Source organism: Contarinia nasturtii, unplaced genomic scaffold (genome assembly GCF_009176525.2).
Source record: "Contarinia nasturtii isolate CC-2019 unplaced genomic scaffold, AAFC_CNas_1.1 Cnas_scaffold_1240, whole genome shotgun sequence".
NCBI lineage: Eukaryota > Metazoa > Arthropoda > Insecta > Diptera > Cecidomyiidae > Contarinia > Contarinia nasturtii.
The window spans coordinates 5,450,264-5,471,444 of NW_022198581.1; the positions used below are offsets into that span (position 1 = coordinate 5,450,264).

A 21,181-nucleotide genomic window follows, 5' to 3' on the forward strand; every position below is an offset into this window, starting at 1 on the left:
GAAGACTGAAGACGAAAAAAAACATACACACACACACATTTCGGAAAAATTGAAAGAAAGAAAGAAGAAAACATGTTGAACTGATGGCTCAATGTTATTTGCCGAAGGATTTAAGTCAGATCTGCATAATCGAAATGCAATTGTTTTGCACCGCAGTGTGTCACTTTGGTTGGGCTGAAGCAAAACAAAAAAAAAGATGATGATGATGAAGAAGAAGAAGTCAAAATGATAGGCAAACAACAGTCCCATCCAAGCGATATATGATATACCCATTATTGGCACATTGTATTCACAACTCGATCCGGAGGTATCGTAGTTGTCGGAATGTTCAGGACTTGAATTTTGCTCTGCACTACACACGAACAGTAGAAAGTGTGTATCATCCTGAAAACATTTCATTTATGCCATTCGTACCGATAAAGCGCCCAACGTTGGCGATGAATAAATGAATACATTGCATTGTTTGTATTCTGTATATACGGAAAACAAGAGAGTCGCTTCAATTCGGTTTTAAACGAATGGTAGCGTTAACGCAACAACCAGCAAACCACTAAATACAACAGCTGCAGCACAACCTCTCCATCGTCATCGCAGTGACAATTCGATGCGGCGGCAAATACTTTTGTGTATCACACACTCACTCACTCACTCTCTCTCTCCCTTTCCCTCTGTATAGTGTGTGTATATATGCTACATTCATGCATACATATACGTGACGACCGACCGAACGAATGAACTGAACTCTGTTCGCTGTCGCACTCTCAACACTCTATATTCCGTTCGGCATTTGATTGAGCTCTCGGTGTGTTGTTCCTGTTTTGTTTCGTTTCGCTTCTACTGTTCAACAATGTAAAATCGAATGGTGTATACTTTAAAATGGTATGTGTGTTCAGTATTTTGTAATGGCCTTTTATGAAAGCACGCGTTTTCGTTGTCGATCTCCATCTCGTCTTCGTACTCAACTCAGAACACATCAAAATATTTAGTTTGATTTTTCATTTCGACACGAATTGGAAAAATAAAAATAAAAAAAAAATAGTAAAAAAAAGTAATAATTTTAATTGAAATTTTTTCCTCTCTCGATGCAAAATAATATCGCGATAGAACAGTTGTTTTTAGCTCAAATTTGGCGAACAATTCAAAGACTATAGTGTAATTACCGAAACAGAATCGAGCATTTATTCGCTCAGAATATATGTGTTTTTGTGTGTGAATAAATAAATTTGTAAATATGACATAAAAATATGCAAATATTCACATAATATAAATCGAGAAAAAAGAAACAATTTTACAACAATTCGAACGACACAACAAATTTGGTGCACTTACTTGGTTAGTGACTGACTTATAAATTCGTTATTATTCGATACTATGAAGATTTGTTATTCAGTGAAAATTCATTAAGATTTGTGATTTTTTTTTTGCTCTACTATTTTTGTGTGCTTGAATGTTTTTGAAATCAATGAAATCTAACGGAAACTTGTGTGTCCCATAATTTATGATTGTTTTGATGATGATTTCAAACAAATAAAAAATTGTCCAAGTACTTGCTTCGATGCTAATTTCCATTTAAATCTATTTTGCATGATCACAATCGATGTATATCATCTAAACTTTGTTTATAACTAACTGTGATGTTTATGATACTTTGTAAGTCTCTCCAAGAACATTTTTTATGATTACGAGTTTCAATGATTATTTTTATTTGTGAAATGTGTGTACGTATTTCAAATTGAATTACCGATAAGAGAGTGAGCGCGCGCGCACGATTGCTGGCACAAATTGTAGAATTTCCGAATTATTTGAATGAAATTTAAATGATTATAACAGTGGCGATTTTACTCGGAATGTATTTCAATACATCGATTTCAGTTTGTTTATTTATTTATTTATTTTTGCATTGATTTGAGATCGCTCGAGAAATTATGAAATAAATCGTTTTTATGTTTGATCTTACAAAGTGCAGCAGCAATCACAAGAGATTGTGATTACTAATTAACTAGAAGGAAACAAAAAAAAATTTGAATGCATTTTCATTGTTTACGAATCGTGACGAATCGGAACGGTTGTGCACCTTTGTTGAATACCGATCTCTCTGTGTGTGTGCGTACGAGTTGTGATCTCTCTTACTCTTTCTCTTCTGCTACTCTCCTCCCCCCCTCTCTCTCTCTATCGCTGTTTCTGTTTCTATCGCAATTTTTTTTTCTGTGTTATTGCCTCAGTCGATTCTGCTTAAGAATTTACATTGCAACAAATCGTTGACGATCTAAAAATATAATATGACGAAAAAAAAATTGCATTCATTACAGTTGTTGTATGAATTTCAATAAAGTATTTATGAAATTAAATTGCAATGATCCTGAATTGCATTTCAGGTGATTTATGGCATAATGTTTTGTCAACTGCACTTTGTTGATTTCATCTTTCATGGTGAGCTGTTGAACACACATTTTGTGTTTATATACACAACGGATCACATTTCTAGTTTTTCTTTTCTCAATTGCAACTATGAATGAAGATAAAATAAACAAAAATAAAATACATACACAATGAATTCAAGTTCCGTACAAATTGACGGAATGACTGAACGCAGAAGTATATTAAGACACTCATTGTATGTATGTGTGTGTGTAGTACGTGTATAAAGAAAGATCATTCAGCAAATGAAGTATTAATGCAACATATGAATGAATCTATGATTACTTTACTCCAGAAGCCTAGAGAAGCAAATATAAAACAATGTCATATAATGCGCATTCCGACAAAAACAACCTATATTTTCTTCATTGTCAATAACGTTTACGTTTCGTTATTCGATAATTAAACCATTGTTTATCTCGAGCATTCGTAGTTAATGCATTATGGTCGATTGTATACAAAGAGTAGAGTATGCACTTACATCTGTCATACACAAAACCAAAATACGACAATACTACTATTTAAGACACACTACAAAATCACTTGAAAATGAATTTCTTTTGACATTATTCATAGCTTCTAACCAGGGGTTACCCCCTCTGGGGAACGAATTTTGAAATTACCCCTTTACAAATTGCGGAAAACTTTTGCGTTAATTCTAAAGTGAGGACCTTTTTTGGGGTCATCAATTTCACTTTGCTGGGGATTTTTGCCGAGAGAAAATCTTTCGATTTTCAAACGGTTTTCGACGGCAAAGTGAGGATCTTTTTCTTTTAGTTCATCAACTTTTTTTTTTTGAGAGACCAAATTACCCCTCTAAATTTTGAAAAATTTTGTTTTGGAATTATCCCCCCTTGGATTGCCATCGTCAGAAGCTATTCCGTTTAATGAAGAAATTTCATTTTCGACTATTAAATATCTTAACATCAGTTTTTATGTGAATACTTGACAACCGACAAGGGTTAAAAGAAAAAGAGCACACGTTTTGATTCTTCAAAAACTTTTGTAGAATTTAATATCACAGTACGCATTGGCGCTTTGTCAATCAGTATGATTCAAAGTATTCACTCCTACTTTATCTATGATGATGTCAAAGGAAATATTTCGTTATTTTATCAGAACATCGTGCCAGAGAGAAGTAATCGAATTTGTGTGTAATGTCAACTCAAGTTGAATGAGAAATGACTAATCATTTTAAAAGTTGAACAACTTTCGCTGTAAAAAAATATATGATTAGAATTTCAACGAAAGCCATTTCAGTTGATTCAATATTAATACAAAATAAAAAAAACGAAACAAAATATATGTATATCAGGAGTGTACACCAATACTTGAACTCTCGATAAATATATGTATTTAATTTTATTCAATTTTTCGTCGAGTATTTTTGTTTTCTTGTTTAACTTTATTGTCAAGCATTTCTCTTACTGGTCGATTTTTCTTCAACAATAAACGATCGACCGTGTATAAAGGCAAATAAAAATAGAAGAAAAAAATATCGAAGGAACATTTAATACAATTAAATAGTTTTTGTCTTCTCTCTTTTTCAATGTGATTCGTCAAATGGAATGCATTTGGTTATTTCAAATAAATAATAGCAACAAAACAACAAGCAAAATATCGATACATGACGAAAAAAGAAACCGAATATAAAAAATACACACACACACACACACACACACACACACACACACACACACGCATTCGTCGAATAGATAATAAATTTATTCCAGTTGAAAAGGGGCTGCAAAGATCAGACTTCTATCGTTAAATTGTATACATAATACCTACGTCATAAGTATTGAACACATAACGTACGTTTATTCAAATTAACCATTTCGTACGTAATTATCTCATTTTGCGTTTTAGTTTGGGTTATATCAATTTACCTCATCGATAGACCAATGCCTGCATTAAGATACGATCTATATTATTTATTTATTTTTATTCCAACCCTTTTTCTACACTACCCACATTCGCAAAGAGCATAGAACGCATGTACACATACAAAGGATTTGTACAAGCATTACCAAGTGGACATTTGCATGTTAATTGAATTCTTTTCAATTACACGAAATAATAATTGGAATGATTTTTATGAGGAAAATCAATTCATTGGTATCTCACGTAAATCATTCAATTCTGCATATTTGTTTATTTTGTAAAAAGTTATTTAACCATTTCCTTGTCAATTTATAACATTTCACATGCATACCGCATGATTAAGTAACAACATCTGATATGATCAAAGTAAACAATGCGTTCATATTGACAATGCATTTGGTTAGACTATACCATAATTGACACATTTTATTCAGTCTCGTAATTTCGTAAGAATAAATCCGAATTCATATGATGAACGGACCAATTGAGTCCATACCATATCCTAAAATTGTATTTGATTCGTTTTCAATTTGAATGAAATTTATTATTGTCATAACAAAATGTTCACGATATGCAGTCGTTCATTTAATCGGTCTTTGCTCACCGGGGCTAATCAACCAAATACATTCTCTTTATTGTGTCATCAAAACAAATGATTTGTTTAGCTAATAACACACAAAAACAAAACTACAAAGCATTTTGTAGCGCGCATTCATTCAATGTATTAGTGTTGTATGCGTTTTTCTTACTTCAAAAGTATTTTGTCATTAACCCACTCATCAGATGCATTCTTTTAACTTATAAATTTCAACTTTTATGTTCTGATTTTTCCAAAGAATCTTTTCCACATTTACATATAAAAACCATTTCGAATGAAAAATATTCAACGAACATTTTTATTTTCTTGAAAAAAAAAAAAATGTTTTTTTTTATTTAAATCATTCACACAAAGATTCATGCAAGTCATTATATGTGTGTAAGGTGATATGGTATCGACGCGACGAATGGGTTAATGTTGACGAATACACAGGCCAATGGAATACAACAACGAATCGATATCCATGTATAACGATGCGATATACTTTCTATTTTGCTCCGTTTGTTTGCATTCCAAATGCTTATTTGTATGTGTACACCATCAATATTCAACGGCATTTCCGCGCGTATCCGAAATGTATTTGTTTTAATAGATCATAAACAATGTTGTTTTTACTTTGTTATATGTATCTGTGTGTTCATCATTGTTACGACAGAGAGGAATAAAAAAATGTTTCTTTTTGACGGCCGAGATAAGGAATTCATATATAATAATCGTCACACAAGTATAATTTGAGTCAAACTACAAACAAATAAATCACTTCACGCCGATTTTGATTTGGATGGCTTTGTTCTGAATCATTTAGTAATGAAATTGTTTGTGTTTGCGCGTGTGTGTGTGTACTCTCGCTCGTTTGGCTTTCAATAATCACTTTGCCCACTGAAAATATAATCACATTTAAGTTTTAAAATTGAGTTTAAAATGATTTGAATATACATCGATTAATGGAAAATGCATGTTTCGTAACATCATTGAAATCCTTTGATATAAAATAAATTCATGACATGTTCGCGTTGTGTAGAATACTATTTTAATTAATATTCGCTCGATTAATTCAGAAATTTATGCAAAAACTAAACTCACACACACACACACAACACTGACTATAAAAACAACAAACGATCATCGGTGCAAATAGTGCACAAATAAATTGTTGCGTTTCACAATAGAAACAACCTCTTGTGGTCGAGCCACACAAATCTGGCTGGTGAAAACGAATGATTTTAGAGAGTGTGACTAATACGCGAATAGAAAGGCAACTGTATAATTTTCTATTCTATTGTATTGCATCTATTATGATAATGTTGATTTTGTTAATAATCTGCAGGTTTAGTGGTTCTGTATGCCCAACACACGATTTTTCCGATATTTTCCCAACAACGATTTGTGTGTTTTCTAAATTATACACAAATCTCAAACATTTTTTGGACAAATAATTGTTCGGATACGAAATAGTTGTGATTAAAATTTAGATTGGAATGTCAGTGATCAAAATCGGTTGGGTCACTCAGACAATTGAATTGTCACTTAGAATCAATATTGAGTTTCACGTGTCAAATTGACAAATTAAATGAAGCAATAACAAAAAAACCGAGATTAAAAACTCAAAAAGTCGCTCAACCTGTTGAATACGCGCGAAAAAAATGTAGGGAATTAAATTAAATTAACCTACTTTTTTTTAGAAACAAGTGCAAATGTTCTGCGCATCAATAGACATAAATTTTATATTAGTGTGAATTACTTGCGCCGTTGGTAACAACGTTCTGAAAGTTAAACGAGTCCACTCATTATCAGTTTCGGTGTCGAGCCCAAAATAGGCATGTGAAAAAGATTATGAGCTTCAATATTATTCTTGCTGTTTTGGGTTTTATTTTATTTTATTTCATTTTTCTCGTTGTATTCAATTGGCAAATGAAAAATTGCGCCGTTGTTTCGTTGCATGTGGCAAACATTCACACTTTTGCCATTATTTCACGCAATCGCTCCCAAGAATGGCATCACACAACGGAAATATTCACATAAGACTGCAATTAATAGAAAATTAATTATGAGCCGATGTGCATTGTACAGTGTAGATGCGGCAAAACTGTAGTCTGCACAATGCGCAATGCACGATGAACGTTACAAGAATGACGCCGTCAATATTCACAACATGCACACTGGACTATGCATAAGGAATATGCCAAACCGGATGCTCACCATCATTTTTCTTTCTTTGTTCATTGCAGTGATTCGTCTCTCACATGAATATTCTCTGACTCGATCATGAAATCGTTCATTAAGAAATGATCATATTTGGACCAACGCAAAGGCAAATGAAACCAATGTCATTCGTCTCATAAATAAACATTGAGATTCATTTGCATCGAACATTTGTTTACACCACAATATACATTTTTGGCCGGAGATTTATTTACATGCCAAGTTTTTGGCAAGAAGTTTTCAATACACTCATCTGAATTCTTGCAACAAAAAAAAACACTTGCCGGTGTTTGGAAAATGCATAGTTTTTGTTGAAAAACCATTTGATTTGGAAGCATACATAGGCACAGGGGGGATAACCCCGGATAACCCCCCTCTTAAATCGTCCGAGCTAACCCCCCTCGACGGCAGCTGAGAAATCTTCCGATTTGATATGGATTTTTCACAGGAAAGTGAAGACCTTTTTTTTTGCTAATCAACTTTAGAAATGGAAGAAAATCTTTAAAATTGCTAGGGTTTTTCGCGAAAAATTCTTTCAATTTGCTAGGGATTTTCGTCAAAAAAGTGATCTCCAAAAAAAACCGAGAGTCAAGCGCAATAAGGGCACACTATATAAACGCCATCTATTAATAACCGACTAACTACAATGTAAATCAAACGTATCTGTTTCCCCTTTTTATTTACTCCCTTCCCCTCTCGCTATACTTTTACATTGTAGTTAGTCTGTTTTACAAAGATGTCGTTTCTGTGTAAGATGTGTGACGTCACAATGTATTCATATGGATAGCGCTCGACTCTCGAAAAAAACCGAAAAAATCCTGTTGTGCTAAGGTACTCCGAGAGAAAAATTCTTTCGATTTGCTAAGGTTTTTGATTCGCTGATGGACCTCCCTCTTAAATTTGTTCCGTGCCCATGTATGTTTGGAAGGATTTTTTTTCAATTTTACACAACATGATCATTTTATATGTTGATTTACATAACAGATAGATCCATCTTGCCGAGGGATCGTATCTGCTTACTTTTCAAGCGCGAAATTTTGTTTTGTACCGACCAAATTCAAACCTAATCTCAATTTTTCTATTTGTCTTTCCGTCACAGTATGTTAAAAGCACACTTAAAATTTTATTCAAAAAAGTATGTTGATCATCAATAAATGATCTTAATAATTTGCGGTTGCAAATTAATTCTTGAATATAAAATTTGAGTAAATATTCTGAAATATTCAAACGTATGTAAAATTTGTTATTAAAATTTATTACGTACGTTTAAGCTGATAAAAGATAATTATTGATGTTGATCGATATTATCGTTTACTTTTATCATTTGCGGAAATTTGTATCGATAAAAACTTTGAAATTGTTTGAAAACTCATAGCCATAGAATGCGTTGAGTTTGTCACATAAAATAGTTGTTCGATGTTTTGTCACTGTAGAAAACATTTTGAGTGGCACATATTGAAATAAGAAAATCTAAGAATCTTTTATCATCTAAACGATGTGTAAAAAGCGATATTACAATCGCGACCCAAGAAAATAATATCTCTTTATATGCAATAAGTAATAAATAGAATCTAATTTAAAACGTTTGAATTTATTTATTTATCATTAGCATAATAACAGTTTAAGTGGATTCAGTGTCATCGTCAGCAGCTAAAAGCAGCGTAAAGCAATAATCGAGCCGAACTATGAATGTGTGCCAATAAACAAGAGGATTAGATGAAAAGCCGATCAATTAAGTGTCATTTAAGCAATCAGAGAAAAATTGAGCAAATTAATTAAATCAAAATATCAAATATAAAATATTAATATTGTGGAGCGCATCGGCGTGTACCACAAGTAGTTATTCATTCGTATGGATGGAGGAAGTGTACCAACGTTTCCGAATGCCAATTCGGCACACCAACAGGTAAATTAAATGATTATATTGAATGGCAAACACATCAGAAAACAAACTCAATCAGTTGGGTTAAAACTTGAATGGTCTCCATAATTTGAATGAATTTCCCAATTTCAGCAGCAAGCGCCATCAGATATATCCAGAATTGGCAATGGTCTCGATCGATTGAAAAAACGTATTGGGGGCTATCGTCAACATCACACAGTATGTGGCCCACGGTTCGAACAAACGTTCACCGGAACATGCGAACAGCAGAGCCAAGAAACAGTGAATCTACAAAAGCGCTATTTGGAAAACAAAGCAAAAAAAGCTGCCAAGAAAGCTGATAAAAAGCAACCAGAAAATGCATCTTTCGCTGGAAATTTACAAAGCAGCGTTCACGTTGTAAGTATACAATATTTTTAATACCACTACGATAGTGCTGCCTCTTTCAAATCTATCGATTTGAAGCGTATCGGTAAAATAATTGTTTTGCCAAGTGCGAACTAATTTCGCATGAATATAGAATATCTTCATAATGGTTTATTGTGTTGGAAAGGGATAAAATAAGCTATGATATGTTGAAAAATTACATTCTAAAGAAGAGAAAATCACTATTTAGTGATTTAACAATACCGGAATTTCAATTTCATAGAGAATTCAAATATTTGCATTTGTGCGGTATAAAATACGATAGTGTTTAATCTGCAAGCATTTAAATTGATGTCAAGGAAATTAATAAAATGATGGCAAATGTTCCATTTGGTTGAAGCTCAATTCGATTTAAATCCGTTTTACGAAATGGAATGTTGAGGGATTGTCTTTTTTTTTCTTTCTCATTCATTGGATTCACTGATGAGACACATGTTATGCATCCCAAAGCTAAGTGTTGATATCCCATTCAGTTTGTAGCTTATCATTCATATTCATATGTCATAAAAATTTCGGAAATGAAATAAAAAAAATGTGCCACAATGGCCAAGAAATGATCTCTGTCTCTCTCTCTCTCTCTTATTCTGGACTTGGCGCGTTAACATGAACTTTGGACCAACATGCAGAACAATGACTTAATCTTAACAAAATCTGGAAAATTTTCCAATTTAGCAAGCGGCAATAGTGACATTTGCACAAGCATTTCACTCACTGTATTACACGCTCATTTTACGCCATCCACAATAGTGGCGATTGGATTTCAAATCGTCGTATTCGGTGCTGCATTCTCCTTCGTCCTTATGCCCATCCTCATTGCTCGAAATTATATCATTCACACAAATACGCTCTGGTTACGGTAGCCAGTGTGCGCGTGTGTAAGGTAATGTGTGTAAGGGAACGTGTTCAGCTACCAAAATCCAATATAACTTTTGCTTAATAGTGTACAATTTGTATGTTTGGCTTTCTCTAAAACATAGCATTCCAATAGATGATATGCACCTCATTTGAGGGATAAAGTAGTCATTTTCACAGGCACAGATACAAAAACTGCTACACCCACACACTTACTGGAATACATGTACGCAAACTATATGACTACATGGATAAAATACGATAGATCAGGAAACAGCAAGCGCATTCGATGGTTGCTTTCGTACAGCAAACTCTGTCACATCATCGTTTGTGAAGCCGGTATCCCAACATCGTAACTGGATGTATGCAAAATAATGTACACATTGACTTTTTCTTTAGTCAAAATTGTTGAAAACAGAATATTAAAAAAAAAAAAACGGATTTTCTCGTACCCGAGAAACATCGCACACAAACGACAGAAGGAGTTGCATAAAAATCGGATCGGGTTGCGGGCAATAAGTTAGCATAATGTGATATTTTTTTTTTTTTGTATGCTCGAAATGAATCGATTTTCAAGTTCTTTTCGACGCAATTTTCGACTTGTTTCCGAGAGAGTTGGATGTGTGGCCTAGAATCTCATCAGATTTTGTAAAATTCATTTTCGTTTTCGTTTTTTGTTTGGCTAAACAATACATGAATCGAATCAATTTATTATTTTGCGCATAAAATATGCGCTCAATGCTCTAAGCAGTTCGAACAAATTTCGAACTTGGAATTTTGGTTTTCATACAATTTCACCATTAGATTCGTGCAATTTCATTGAAAGCCCTTTGTTACTGACTTCATAAAAGTTGTATAGCTTTATATGGCAAAGACCAGCTTCTTGCTTATGTCCTATCCGAGCTCCAATATACTGCTTAAAATCCAATATTATATTGGTATATAAGTAGAGGTATACACATTCATATCTATGTATGTACTTTATTTGGGGTGTTATAGCACGTATCCGCAACTTAAAAGAAAAACAAACGACACAAACAATTTTCAAACACACACAATATACTGAATCAAGAGGGTAAGACGCAAGTCAATATGGTATAACATGCACATTACAATCTCTTTTGGATGGAGGAATGTTTGGTTTGTTTTATGCGTGCCGCATAGCGTGTGAATGGGAAGTGTAAGTGAACCAAAAATCGAACGTAACGCATACAATATTGAGAACGTGTGTACGAATGTGTACTGAAAGTGAAATTGAAAATTGTATTGATCAGTAATCTAAAACCCGTGAAGTGGCGCTTTTCACACTTCAAAAATGGAAGCGAACCATTCCATTTGTATCATTTTAAAGATTTTCAAACCATAATCGCTGTCAAGTTTAACTAAACGTGCACATTTATTCTCTCTTTCACAACCAAATACTGTTTTTCACTGTTATTTTCTTCGATGCTAAAAATGCGCATATATTCTGTCTATATTGAATTGTTACGTTTCGAACTTTCTTCTATTGCCTCCAACTTTATTCACAAACCGTATAATTTATTCCTTTTTTCGGTTAACGGAAATTTACCGTCCGCTTTTCCATTTCTTCAATTCAATGTTGTGTTGAAAATGCGCCACATCTACCTCGATTCATTTCTGCTGTAGTTAATTTTTAATTGTGAAACAAACTGAAGGAAATTTGCATATAAATTCATATGAAATCTAAATGGAAGTAAATCAACATCATCTCAGCGCTAAAATTGTATCAGCCATAGAAAAATACAAACACGAACGCATTGATGCCATGCAGAAAAAGCATTTCCATTTCGATAATGGATAAAGCTTTTTATTGTTATTAAAGGCTCACATATAATAACTTGTCGTTATCCTGTGCGCACATAAAATATAATTGAAATGGTGAGATGATAAGAGCGCACAACGACGGATAGACGCATACACATACTGTCCGTTGTCTTTTCTTGTATGTCCTCCGATTCTCATTGAGGTTGTGGTCTAAGTTGGAGTAAACGGAGAAAAAATTTTCCGCTAAGGCAAATGCTCAAATTGTGTGCCCATTAGATTGTGTATTCGTCTGTTCAATGTATACTATAGTAACGGGGCGAAAACATAGAGAGAAATTGAGAGGTGGGGGGCGTGGTATACAAACTCTCTTTCTTTTGCTCAATTTTATATTCAAAAAGTTGTATACTATTTCATATCATCATCATATAGTCTCTATTCACGTTATGGATGATATCAAAGTCACTGTTTCCACTGAGTAGAATTCACCGTGATTCCATAAATTACACAATTCATCGCAAGTTTTCGATTTAATGAGTCTCCTGAAACGGATTTGATCTGAATAAAAGATGATTTTTAGTGCTGTGAACGATGCTTGAAACATCAACACAAGCTATTTGAAATCATAATTTACACAGTAAAATTTATGTACGCACCTAAATTGTAGCTTGCTTATAAGAATACTGGACACACACCGAGAGAGAGACAGAGAGAGAGAAATTGAATAATAATAAATGTCTTGTCATGTTTTCGTTATCAGACCAAATCTCATTGGTTGGACGTTGAATTTTAGTTTCGAAAAACTTTGGCCATAATCTGTTTGTTCAAATACATATATAAACTACGTTTCTGCGGTGGATAAACGAACAACTCTGGAAATAAAAAAAATTATGCAACAAAAACTGCTTGCTGTATAATAATTTGTAGAGCAATTTCTGATTTTCATTCTATGAAGCAATAGAGTCACTTTTTCAGTGTATTGATAGATTTGATCATTTCATTACTTTAATCCGAATTCATTTTGCGAACGAAAACAGGTGAAGTAATTGCATTTAACATCTCGTCTATTGGTTACATATTCGTGGAGGTAACTTTACTTTAGCTTTTGCAACAATGGAGCTAAATATTTATAAGATTATGTAATGTCATATACCAACAACAAATGTTGTTTCATATGCGATACACATATCTATAGTTTGCTTTCCATTTTCGCGACATTAATTCTTAACGAATTTCATTTTAAGACAAAACACGTATAACGTAACTATTTCATGATCGAATTGACATGGAAAATGATATGAACCAAATAGGCTAATTTATTGTTTATCAAAATCATCCAAATATTCTGTCATACATTGATTACAGTCACTTAAATCGTTGTACACATTTTCTAAAAATAACTATCTCGAATAATAGTAGATGAACTTGTTGCAAATTACGATGCATTTTGCACTTGGTTAGCCGATGCATTTGTCCCGTTAAATAGAGAGAAAAAAAATGCTTCATCTATTTGAAGCGAGTTGAAGCGCTGTTTATTTAACAACAAACTGTCAATAAAATTTAATGGTATGTTTTCGCTTATAAAAACTTCGTTGGCTTTCGTCTATTCAAAAAAAAAAAAATGTAAAAATTAAACCAAAAAAAAATCAATAAAATTCGACTAGTCCAAGACCAATCATATTTATTTATTAGTTCCTAGTCTCCATACTAACTTTCTTACATAAACACATATATGCAGTTTTTTTTTCTCTCATCGCTCAACTTTCATATTCAAGCTCATTCGTATGAACGGAAGTTTTATTTGACAGCACAAAAACAAATTCCACTTCCTAAATGAGAATTTTAGTGTGATGATGAATGAATCGAAAGATATGTGCAAATTGAATGTTCAATATAATTTGTTGAACTAAGATATGATTCATTTTTGTAAAATTGAAAACATAAAAACTCAATTAAATTCAAAGTAATTTCGGTAAATGAAGCATCGATGTTCCCCGAGGGGTTGATTTTATTATCGAAATGTAGTTTTCAACATTGATATTGCAAATACATTCGACCGAGGTGTGCTAAAAATTGAATTGAATTTTCGTCAGCTTTTGCGAAGCCCCTCGAATTAAATATACAGTGTATTTACTATTGGCACTCATTTGCGGTATAACACATGCACATGCAAACACATATACAAATACAACCGACACAGCGAAGTCAATATATGTTTTAAGTGGACAAAGATGTTTATTCATGCCATTCACTATATAACGTTACTCGCAACGAAAACATAATCGAAGCTTGAAGTTTCGAATGGAAATGTAGTACGAACATATACTCAGGGGGTAAACAATCGTTGCTTTTACTAAAAGACACTACATGATAACCAATTAAATTTCAAAATTGTGTGTATTTTTGTGTCAGTATGAAGAAGACTGAATCATTTAAATGGTATTCATCGATGAAAATTCCTGTATTTATAACAATAATGAAGTAAATTTGACATTATTACAGATTCTCGCGTTCGTATGCATTTTCAATAAAATGTCTTTCTTCTATTCTAGCTCCTCCCTCTAGCTCATTATTGTATTTTTCAATGATTTCATTTACATTTTTTGCAATACAATTTTGCTCTGGTTCTCTATTTCTCAAACGTACTGCCAAACTCTGTTGAAATTATGCACTTTAAGTACAATTTAAGCATTGAAATGCAATTATTCATTTGTTAAATACAATTTCTATCATCCAAATTCGAATCTTTAATTTTAGACTACTGCCATTTGGACCATACTCAAAAGCCAAGTTTCTATTGTTCATTCACCAAATGAATCATTAGTTTCGAAATGTGAATTGAATTTTTGTAGTGATCGTTGCATAGTAGTCGAAAGAAAATTGTGTTGAAAAGGTTATCGGTCACCTGACCTTAATCGGAAATAGTTCTTTTTAAATCAGAACAAAGAGTCTCAACAATCCGCGCTTATATTTTATTTTATTTTTTGAATTCAACACGTAATGATATCATTTTAGGAAATCGTTCTGATGGACTTTATCGTATTGTTAACTTTGCCCGATAAATGTTCTATGGTATATGTTCAATTGGTTTGAGAAAAATGATGCAAACCTGCATTGAATTGTGAATGACATCAATTTAGAGCTTGCCATTTACACTTTTTAAAGTTTACACTCTTCAAAGAACATTTAAATTGTTTTCACATTTATTTCGGAATTCTTATGAAAATGCAAAAACATTTTCCTTTTTGGATAGTTTGGACATTTTATCCGTGAAATGTTATATGAAGGAACGAAATGAACGAAATTTAATTACGAAAAATTGTGAAATATATGCACAAAACAAGCAAGAATCAGACAATTTGGATAAAGCGAATGAGTGAAAATTTCGAAAAAGTAATTTAACTGATTTGAAATCACAGTGGCCACTTTAATATGGCAACGCAAAAAAAAAAACAGAAGAGTTAAAGAAAATAAAGCGAAATGCAAATGAAATAATTTTTTTCTCAGCTAAATATAGAAAAATTATTTTTATAGAAGTTTACATACGTACAAAATGAATTGTTGTATGCATTGGTGAAGCGCAAACGTCGACCGCGCGTCGCGCGCGTTTACTTCAACGTTTCATACAAACTAATTACACAGTATTTGCTTAACGATACATTTGCTTTCCATTCGAAATGGTTTTCTGTGCGTATGACGCTATTTTACGTTTTTTTTTTGTGTGTTCGTGCATTTTACATCGTTTCGATGATTTGTTTGTTTTCTTTGTTGTTTCCATTTAATTAGGGAAAGTGAAGCAGCACGATTACGATGGATTGAATTTTTACAATGAAAATATAAGCACTATTATACATATACAGTAGAAAGGAGAAAGAACTATGAGCGCAAACGCATAGACATTAAAATTTTGTTAAAAAAAAAAAAACTACTTTTCAAATCAATCCAAACTTTCTCTATTTCTTTCTTTTCATCGAAAGTTTCCGATCGTTGGACTAAATTTGATCTTACAACATGAAAGAGACTACCACTATTTCTTATGATCGTCATCGATTCCATTTCGTGTATTCAATTACCCAAAGCTGTGTCATCCAGACGATGCATTCTTACGTTCATATTTCAATTCTGAAACTGAATAAATATCGTTGATGAGTAAGCCCATAAATATTTATTCAATGAAGAACAAGAAGATTGAAAATAAAACGCTAATTTTAAGTTATGAGCTGTACACACTTTGTGTACATACAGTGTGTAGAATGTACTGCAATTTCAATGTCATGAAAACAAAAATTGTCCAGATTACGAATTTATTATGTTGATTTTGTATTTTTCTTTTTAAATGATTTCGTGGCAAAAAAAAACAACATATTTCAAACGATGAAATGAGAATATCCGGTATGATGAAACCATTTAATCATTTCAAATCAAACATTCCACTGTATGAAGACATTGCGATGCTCACACAACATTCAGATTCTTCAATTCCATTGTATATGACTCAAATTTATGCGTTTGTTTTGTCGACGATCGTTCAACGAGAGGCGATAAAAAGAACAACAACCAAATAAATAATGATTTCAATAGGATTCATAACGATATCTCATGCAAGAATATTTCGGTCGAAGACAAAAGAACAAATGCTGAGCATATCGGTTATTATGGTATACACTAACACGCGTTCCTTTTTGTCAAACAGTCAGATAATGATTTTAACAATGAGGTTAACACATGAATAAGATAAACGCACCTGCGCAACATACAGTCAACACACACACACACAAACATCATACATAGAATATGTATAAGCGAACATATTCTCCAGAGGTTCATCTTTGAGTGAAGTTTTTCTCATATACCGCCCACTGGCATTTCATTGTATAAAAACTGCATTCATTTGTGTTTGAATATTGACGATTAATCCGAGACCATCTCAATCTTGGTTGAAATTTATCTTCAGTTTTATAACACACACACACTCATTCTCACTCTCTGCGTTTTCAATTTTAATTAAAAATGATTCTTTTTTATTTATTCCAACAGCAACAAAAATTCCTGAAACGATCGTTAGACGACACGGAAAATGTTACAGATAATTATGAGCCACCCCACAAATTATCACATACGAATAGTGAAAATTTGAAATTTTCCGTCGAAATTGTGCAACAGTTAGAGTTTACGACATCAGCTGCAAATTCACAGGCGCAACAAATTAGCACAAATGTTACGGTAAAAGCATTGACGAATGCATCGGTAAAAAGTGATGGTACACAACATGGAAATAATAATGGCGGTGTCATTCTTCATAGTCATGCGAATAGTCAACATGACGGAAATTGTGTACCAAATGTAAATGGTCAACAAACTGCTTCGCCTGCATCGCAAACTGATTTGGCTAATAATTTGATTGAATGTAAACAAGAGCCCGGCTGCTCTGATTTTGCCGATTTGGATCAATGTGTTGCCGCATTGGAAAAAGATGCAGCAACCAATGGTCATTTTCCTGGTTTTACGGATCTCATTGACACTGATACAATCGACAAAAGCGATACATTCAAAGACATTATTTCTGATCTCACCTCTGATATTACTAATTCCGATTTTCTTAAAATGGATATCAAAACGGAGGACTGTAATCCCGATCAATTGGGATTGGACAGTTTCAATGTGAAACCACCAAATACGTCACATATTCCATTTCAACAACAAAACCATCAATCACAGCAACAGCAGCAGCAACAACAACAACAGCAGCAACAACTTCATCAACGTAACGCATACAATACATTGGCTTCCAATACGTGTAACGTTACGAATAATCCAATGGTAAATATTTTTGTGGCTATTACCAATTTGATTTTTTTTTTAATTATTTATTTATGTATTTATTTTCAATTTAAGTGCGAATTATCACCGGCACAAACACTTAAGCAAATGGCTGAACAGCATCAGCAACATAAAAATATGGGAATGCCTTTTGTTCGATCGCCAATGGCAAATAATCCGGGTCCACAGCAGCAAGTGAATCCAAATCGAAATAATATTGTGAATTCTGGGCCGTTTGGCAATGATTTTAGTCAATTTAATAACTCCGATTTTATAAATAATTCAACGGGGAATAATTCGCAATTTGAATTAGCCGCCAAACAAGAGATGATGTTTTCACAACAACAAACACACCACATGCCACCGCAAATGCAATCGAAACTCAATCCAAATGCATTCAATAAACAACAATTTCCATATAATTCACCAAATTCAATAGGTATAAAATTTATTTTAAAATGATTATCAACATTTTTCGAACATGGAATGTCTGATTAAGCCATCGAAATTTATTTACATTGCAGCACCAAATTTTATGGGTCGTAATCCACATACAGCGAACAACTTACCACCACGACAGCCACCGAATGCTGGCAAACCCAATGTGAATGTGAACAATGGCGCCGGCAACTGTAATCCAATGCCAAACAATCAGTCGACGACCACATTGCAAATGAAACAAACGCAACAATTGCATATCAATCAGCATGGTCCAAATTCACCTGGCATTCACGTAAGCATATATTGGAACACACAGACACACACACTGCCCCGAATTTTTTTAAGATGGATGAGTTTAATCGTTTTTCCGTTTTTTTTTCTAGGTTTCGGCTGGACAACATATGCATTTAAGTGGTGATATGAAAAATAATGTGTCCGTTGCAGCTCAACAAGGTATTTTCTTCAATCAACAGCACGCAAACAAAGCACAACCACCACAAAATATGAACGCGGGCCCCGGATGCAATACAAATACAAGCAATATGAATACAAATCAACAGCCTCACGTACAGCAACCAAATAATAATCCTCAAAGTAAGCCATTCAATTGCCAATGTAACTTAACTTAATAATTAATATGTTCATATTTTATTTGTATATGTGTATATAGATGCAGCCAATGACTCGTATTCCATTTCACAAACGCAAACAATCAATTTCACCCAACAAACTCTTCGCCAAAGACAAGCGCAACAGTCAACGAATCAACAAGCGCCACCGTCACAATCACAACAACATACACAAATGGGCATGCAAATGAATATGACGACCCAGAATTCAGGTTTGTATCGACATGAAATTGTCGCTGCTTAGTGTATATAGCACAAAAAGTAATAATGGAATCAATTCATTGAATAAACTTTTACAGTCAATTTACCTCAATCTATGGCACAAAATGCAGCCAATGCTGGCGGTAATCCTATTCAAAATATGACAGCCATGAGTAATCCAATGGGAGTGAATATGAATGCGCATGGTTCTATGATGTCTTCGACAGCAGTTATGGTGAGTTGACCATTTTCCTTTGCCAATTTTCCATTGAAATGACGATATTTCTTTGTATTATAGCAACAGCAGCAACAACAGCAACAACAACATCAACAACATCAACAACGGCAACAGCAACTAATGCGAGCACAAGCCATGCAAATGGGAAATCGACAAGGTTTGCACACTTAAAAATTACTATTCCATTACAGACCCATTACCATCCCATTTCTATTCCCATTCTTTCAAATATTGTCCTAAATTGAATTTCATTTAAAATCAAATAACAAAAAATAGAATTTAAGAAAGTCAAATTATAATATGGTTTGTATGGTGTGTGGCACACAAACAAACACAAAAAAATTGCGCTGATTCAGCAAACACACAGATTGTTGAAAAATTGAGATTTGGTAGTAGTTTGATGTCGATTTTATTTTCTCGTTTCGTTTCTTTTTCGATTGATTTAGGTAGTGACCATGGCAGTGTCTCAAGACACAAGTTCTATTCTATAGTGAGTTTTATTTTCTTCCACAGAATAGCGCGTTAAACTCAACTACTACTACTACTACCAAATCTCAAATTTAAGCAATGAATGTTATTGTTGCTTTTATTCTATATTGTATAGATTTAAAAAAAATTTAATATTACCCATTACACCCATTACAGACCCATTACATGTTTATTAATACCCATTTTTTCTATTCTTTTTTTGTAATTAACCCTAGGAAATCGACCACCCCCCCCAGAATATAAAGGTAAAATAAATTATGCTAAAACTCAATAATTGTAATTTGTATATAAAAACAAAAACTTTCTTTCCACATCTACAGGAATGTTACCGAATCAAATGATGCACCAATCAAATCGTGGTTTTCCAAATAATGCCGCCGCCGCTGCTGCTGCTGCAAATATGCGACGAATGAATCAACAACATATGCCAAATGCAGGTAATTTACGAGAGAAAAAAAAAACACAGATAAATAAATTGAAAGAACAAAATACGAATTGAATTCATTTAAATTTTTTATAATTTCAGGTGCTATGATGAGACCACAACATCAAATGTTTATGCAACAGCATGGTAATCAACAGCGCATGCAAACACAATTCGGTCATATGAACCAGCGTCAACAATCTAATGTTCATTCGATGCCCGATAAAATGACCAATCCCGATTGGCGTCAAGCCATCATGTCACAACAGCAAAGCATTAATTTTAATGATAACGGAAATAGCTTGGAATTTTTAGACAATTTACCCGTGGGAGATGCAAGTAACTATGCACAAGACTTACTTAGTTCACTCGATAATGAAAGTTTCAATTTCTCCGATATTCTGCCTTGAAGCAATTACTTGGAGACGTGAATTGTAAATTAAAATTATTATTATTATTATTATCACTATTATATTATTATACAATAATAATTTTTATTATATTATATTATGATTAAAAAAATTGTTTTGTATTTTCCTATTTTTATATATAAAAAAACAAACATTTTTGTTCGTAGAAAAAAAGCAAATCTTTTTTATATTAGTTTTAAGGAATGGAACAAATATTTCGCACATGTCGAACAAATATGGGATTAATGTGAAATGTTTTATGTAAATATCTTTTTTTTACTATTTTATTGTCACAAAAAGAACAATTCGATACTCATGACTCAATTGATTTCAGTTCATTGTGTAAGCTTCCAATGGGAATTGTGTTTATTCTAAAAAAAAAAAAAAACAAACAAACAAAATGACATAGGGATTTATCTCATTTCGAATTAGTTAATGAAAAATTCCTGATTATGCAAATTTCGCAATGCAAATAGAAAAAACGA

General features: G+C 33.0%; 1 protein-coding gene across 4 annotated transcripts; it reads left to right on the top strand.

Annotated features, from left to right (window-relative positions):
- Window positions 1–911: 911 nt before the first annotated feature.
- On the top strand, window positions 912–20,749 carry LOC116345356 (neurogenic protein mastermind). Of its 4 annotated transcripts, none has more exons than XM_031774646.1 (13): window positions 912–1,332; window positions 8,712–9,008; window positions 9,117–9,383; window positions 17,082–17,864; window positions 17,940–18,303; window positions 18,389–18,597; window positions 18,689–18,899; window positions 18,976–19,146; window positions 19,234–19,370; window positions 19,443–19,530; window positions 20,078–20,107; window positions 20,183–20,299; window positions 20,389–20,749. In XM_031774646.1, the coding sequence occupies exons 2-13, from the start codon at window positions 8,955–8,957 to the stop codon at window positions 20,694–20,696; spliced, it is 2,739 nt and encodes a 912-aa protein (XP_031630506.1). In that variant the 5' UTR covers window positions 912–1,332; window positions 8,712–8,954; the 3' UTR covers window positions 20,697–20,749. The 4 variants fall into 4 exon arrangements, with proteins under 4 accessions (XP_031630506.1, XP_031630503.1, XP_031630505.1 ...); XM_031774643.1 differs by having other exon boundaries at window positions 913–1,332; window positions 19,434–19,530; window positions 20,389–20,748; XM_031774645.1 differs by having other exon boundaries at window positions 913–1,332; window positions 9,120–9,383; window positions 19,434–19,530; window positions 20,389–20,748.
- Window positions 20,750–21,181: the final 432 nt, after the last annotated feature.

Coding starts and splice junctions, on each gene's coding strand:
- LOC116345356 (XM_031774643.1), top strand. CDS start 8,955: ATGGATGGAGGAAGTGTACCAACGTTTCCGAATGCCAATTCGGCACAC. Junction 18,304..18,388: donor TAATTCACCAAATTCAATAG/GTATAAAATTTA, acceptor TTTACATTGCAG/CACCAAATTTTATGGGTCGT. Junction 20,108..20,182: donor ACCCCCCCCAGAATATAAAG/GTAAAATAAATT, acceptor CCACATCTACAG/GAATGTTACCGAATCAAATG.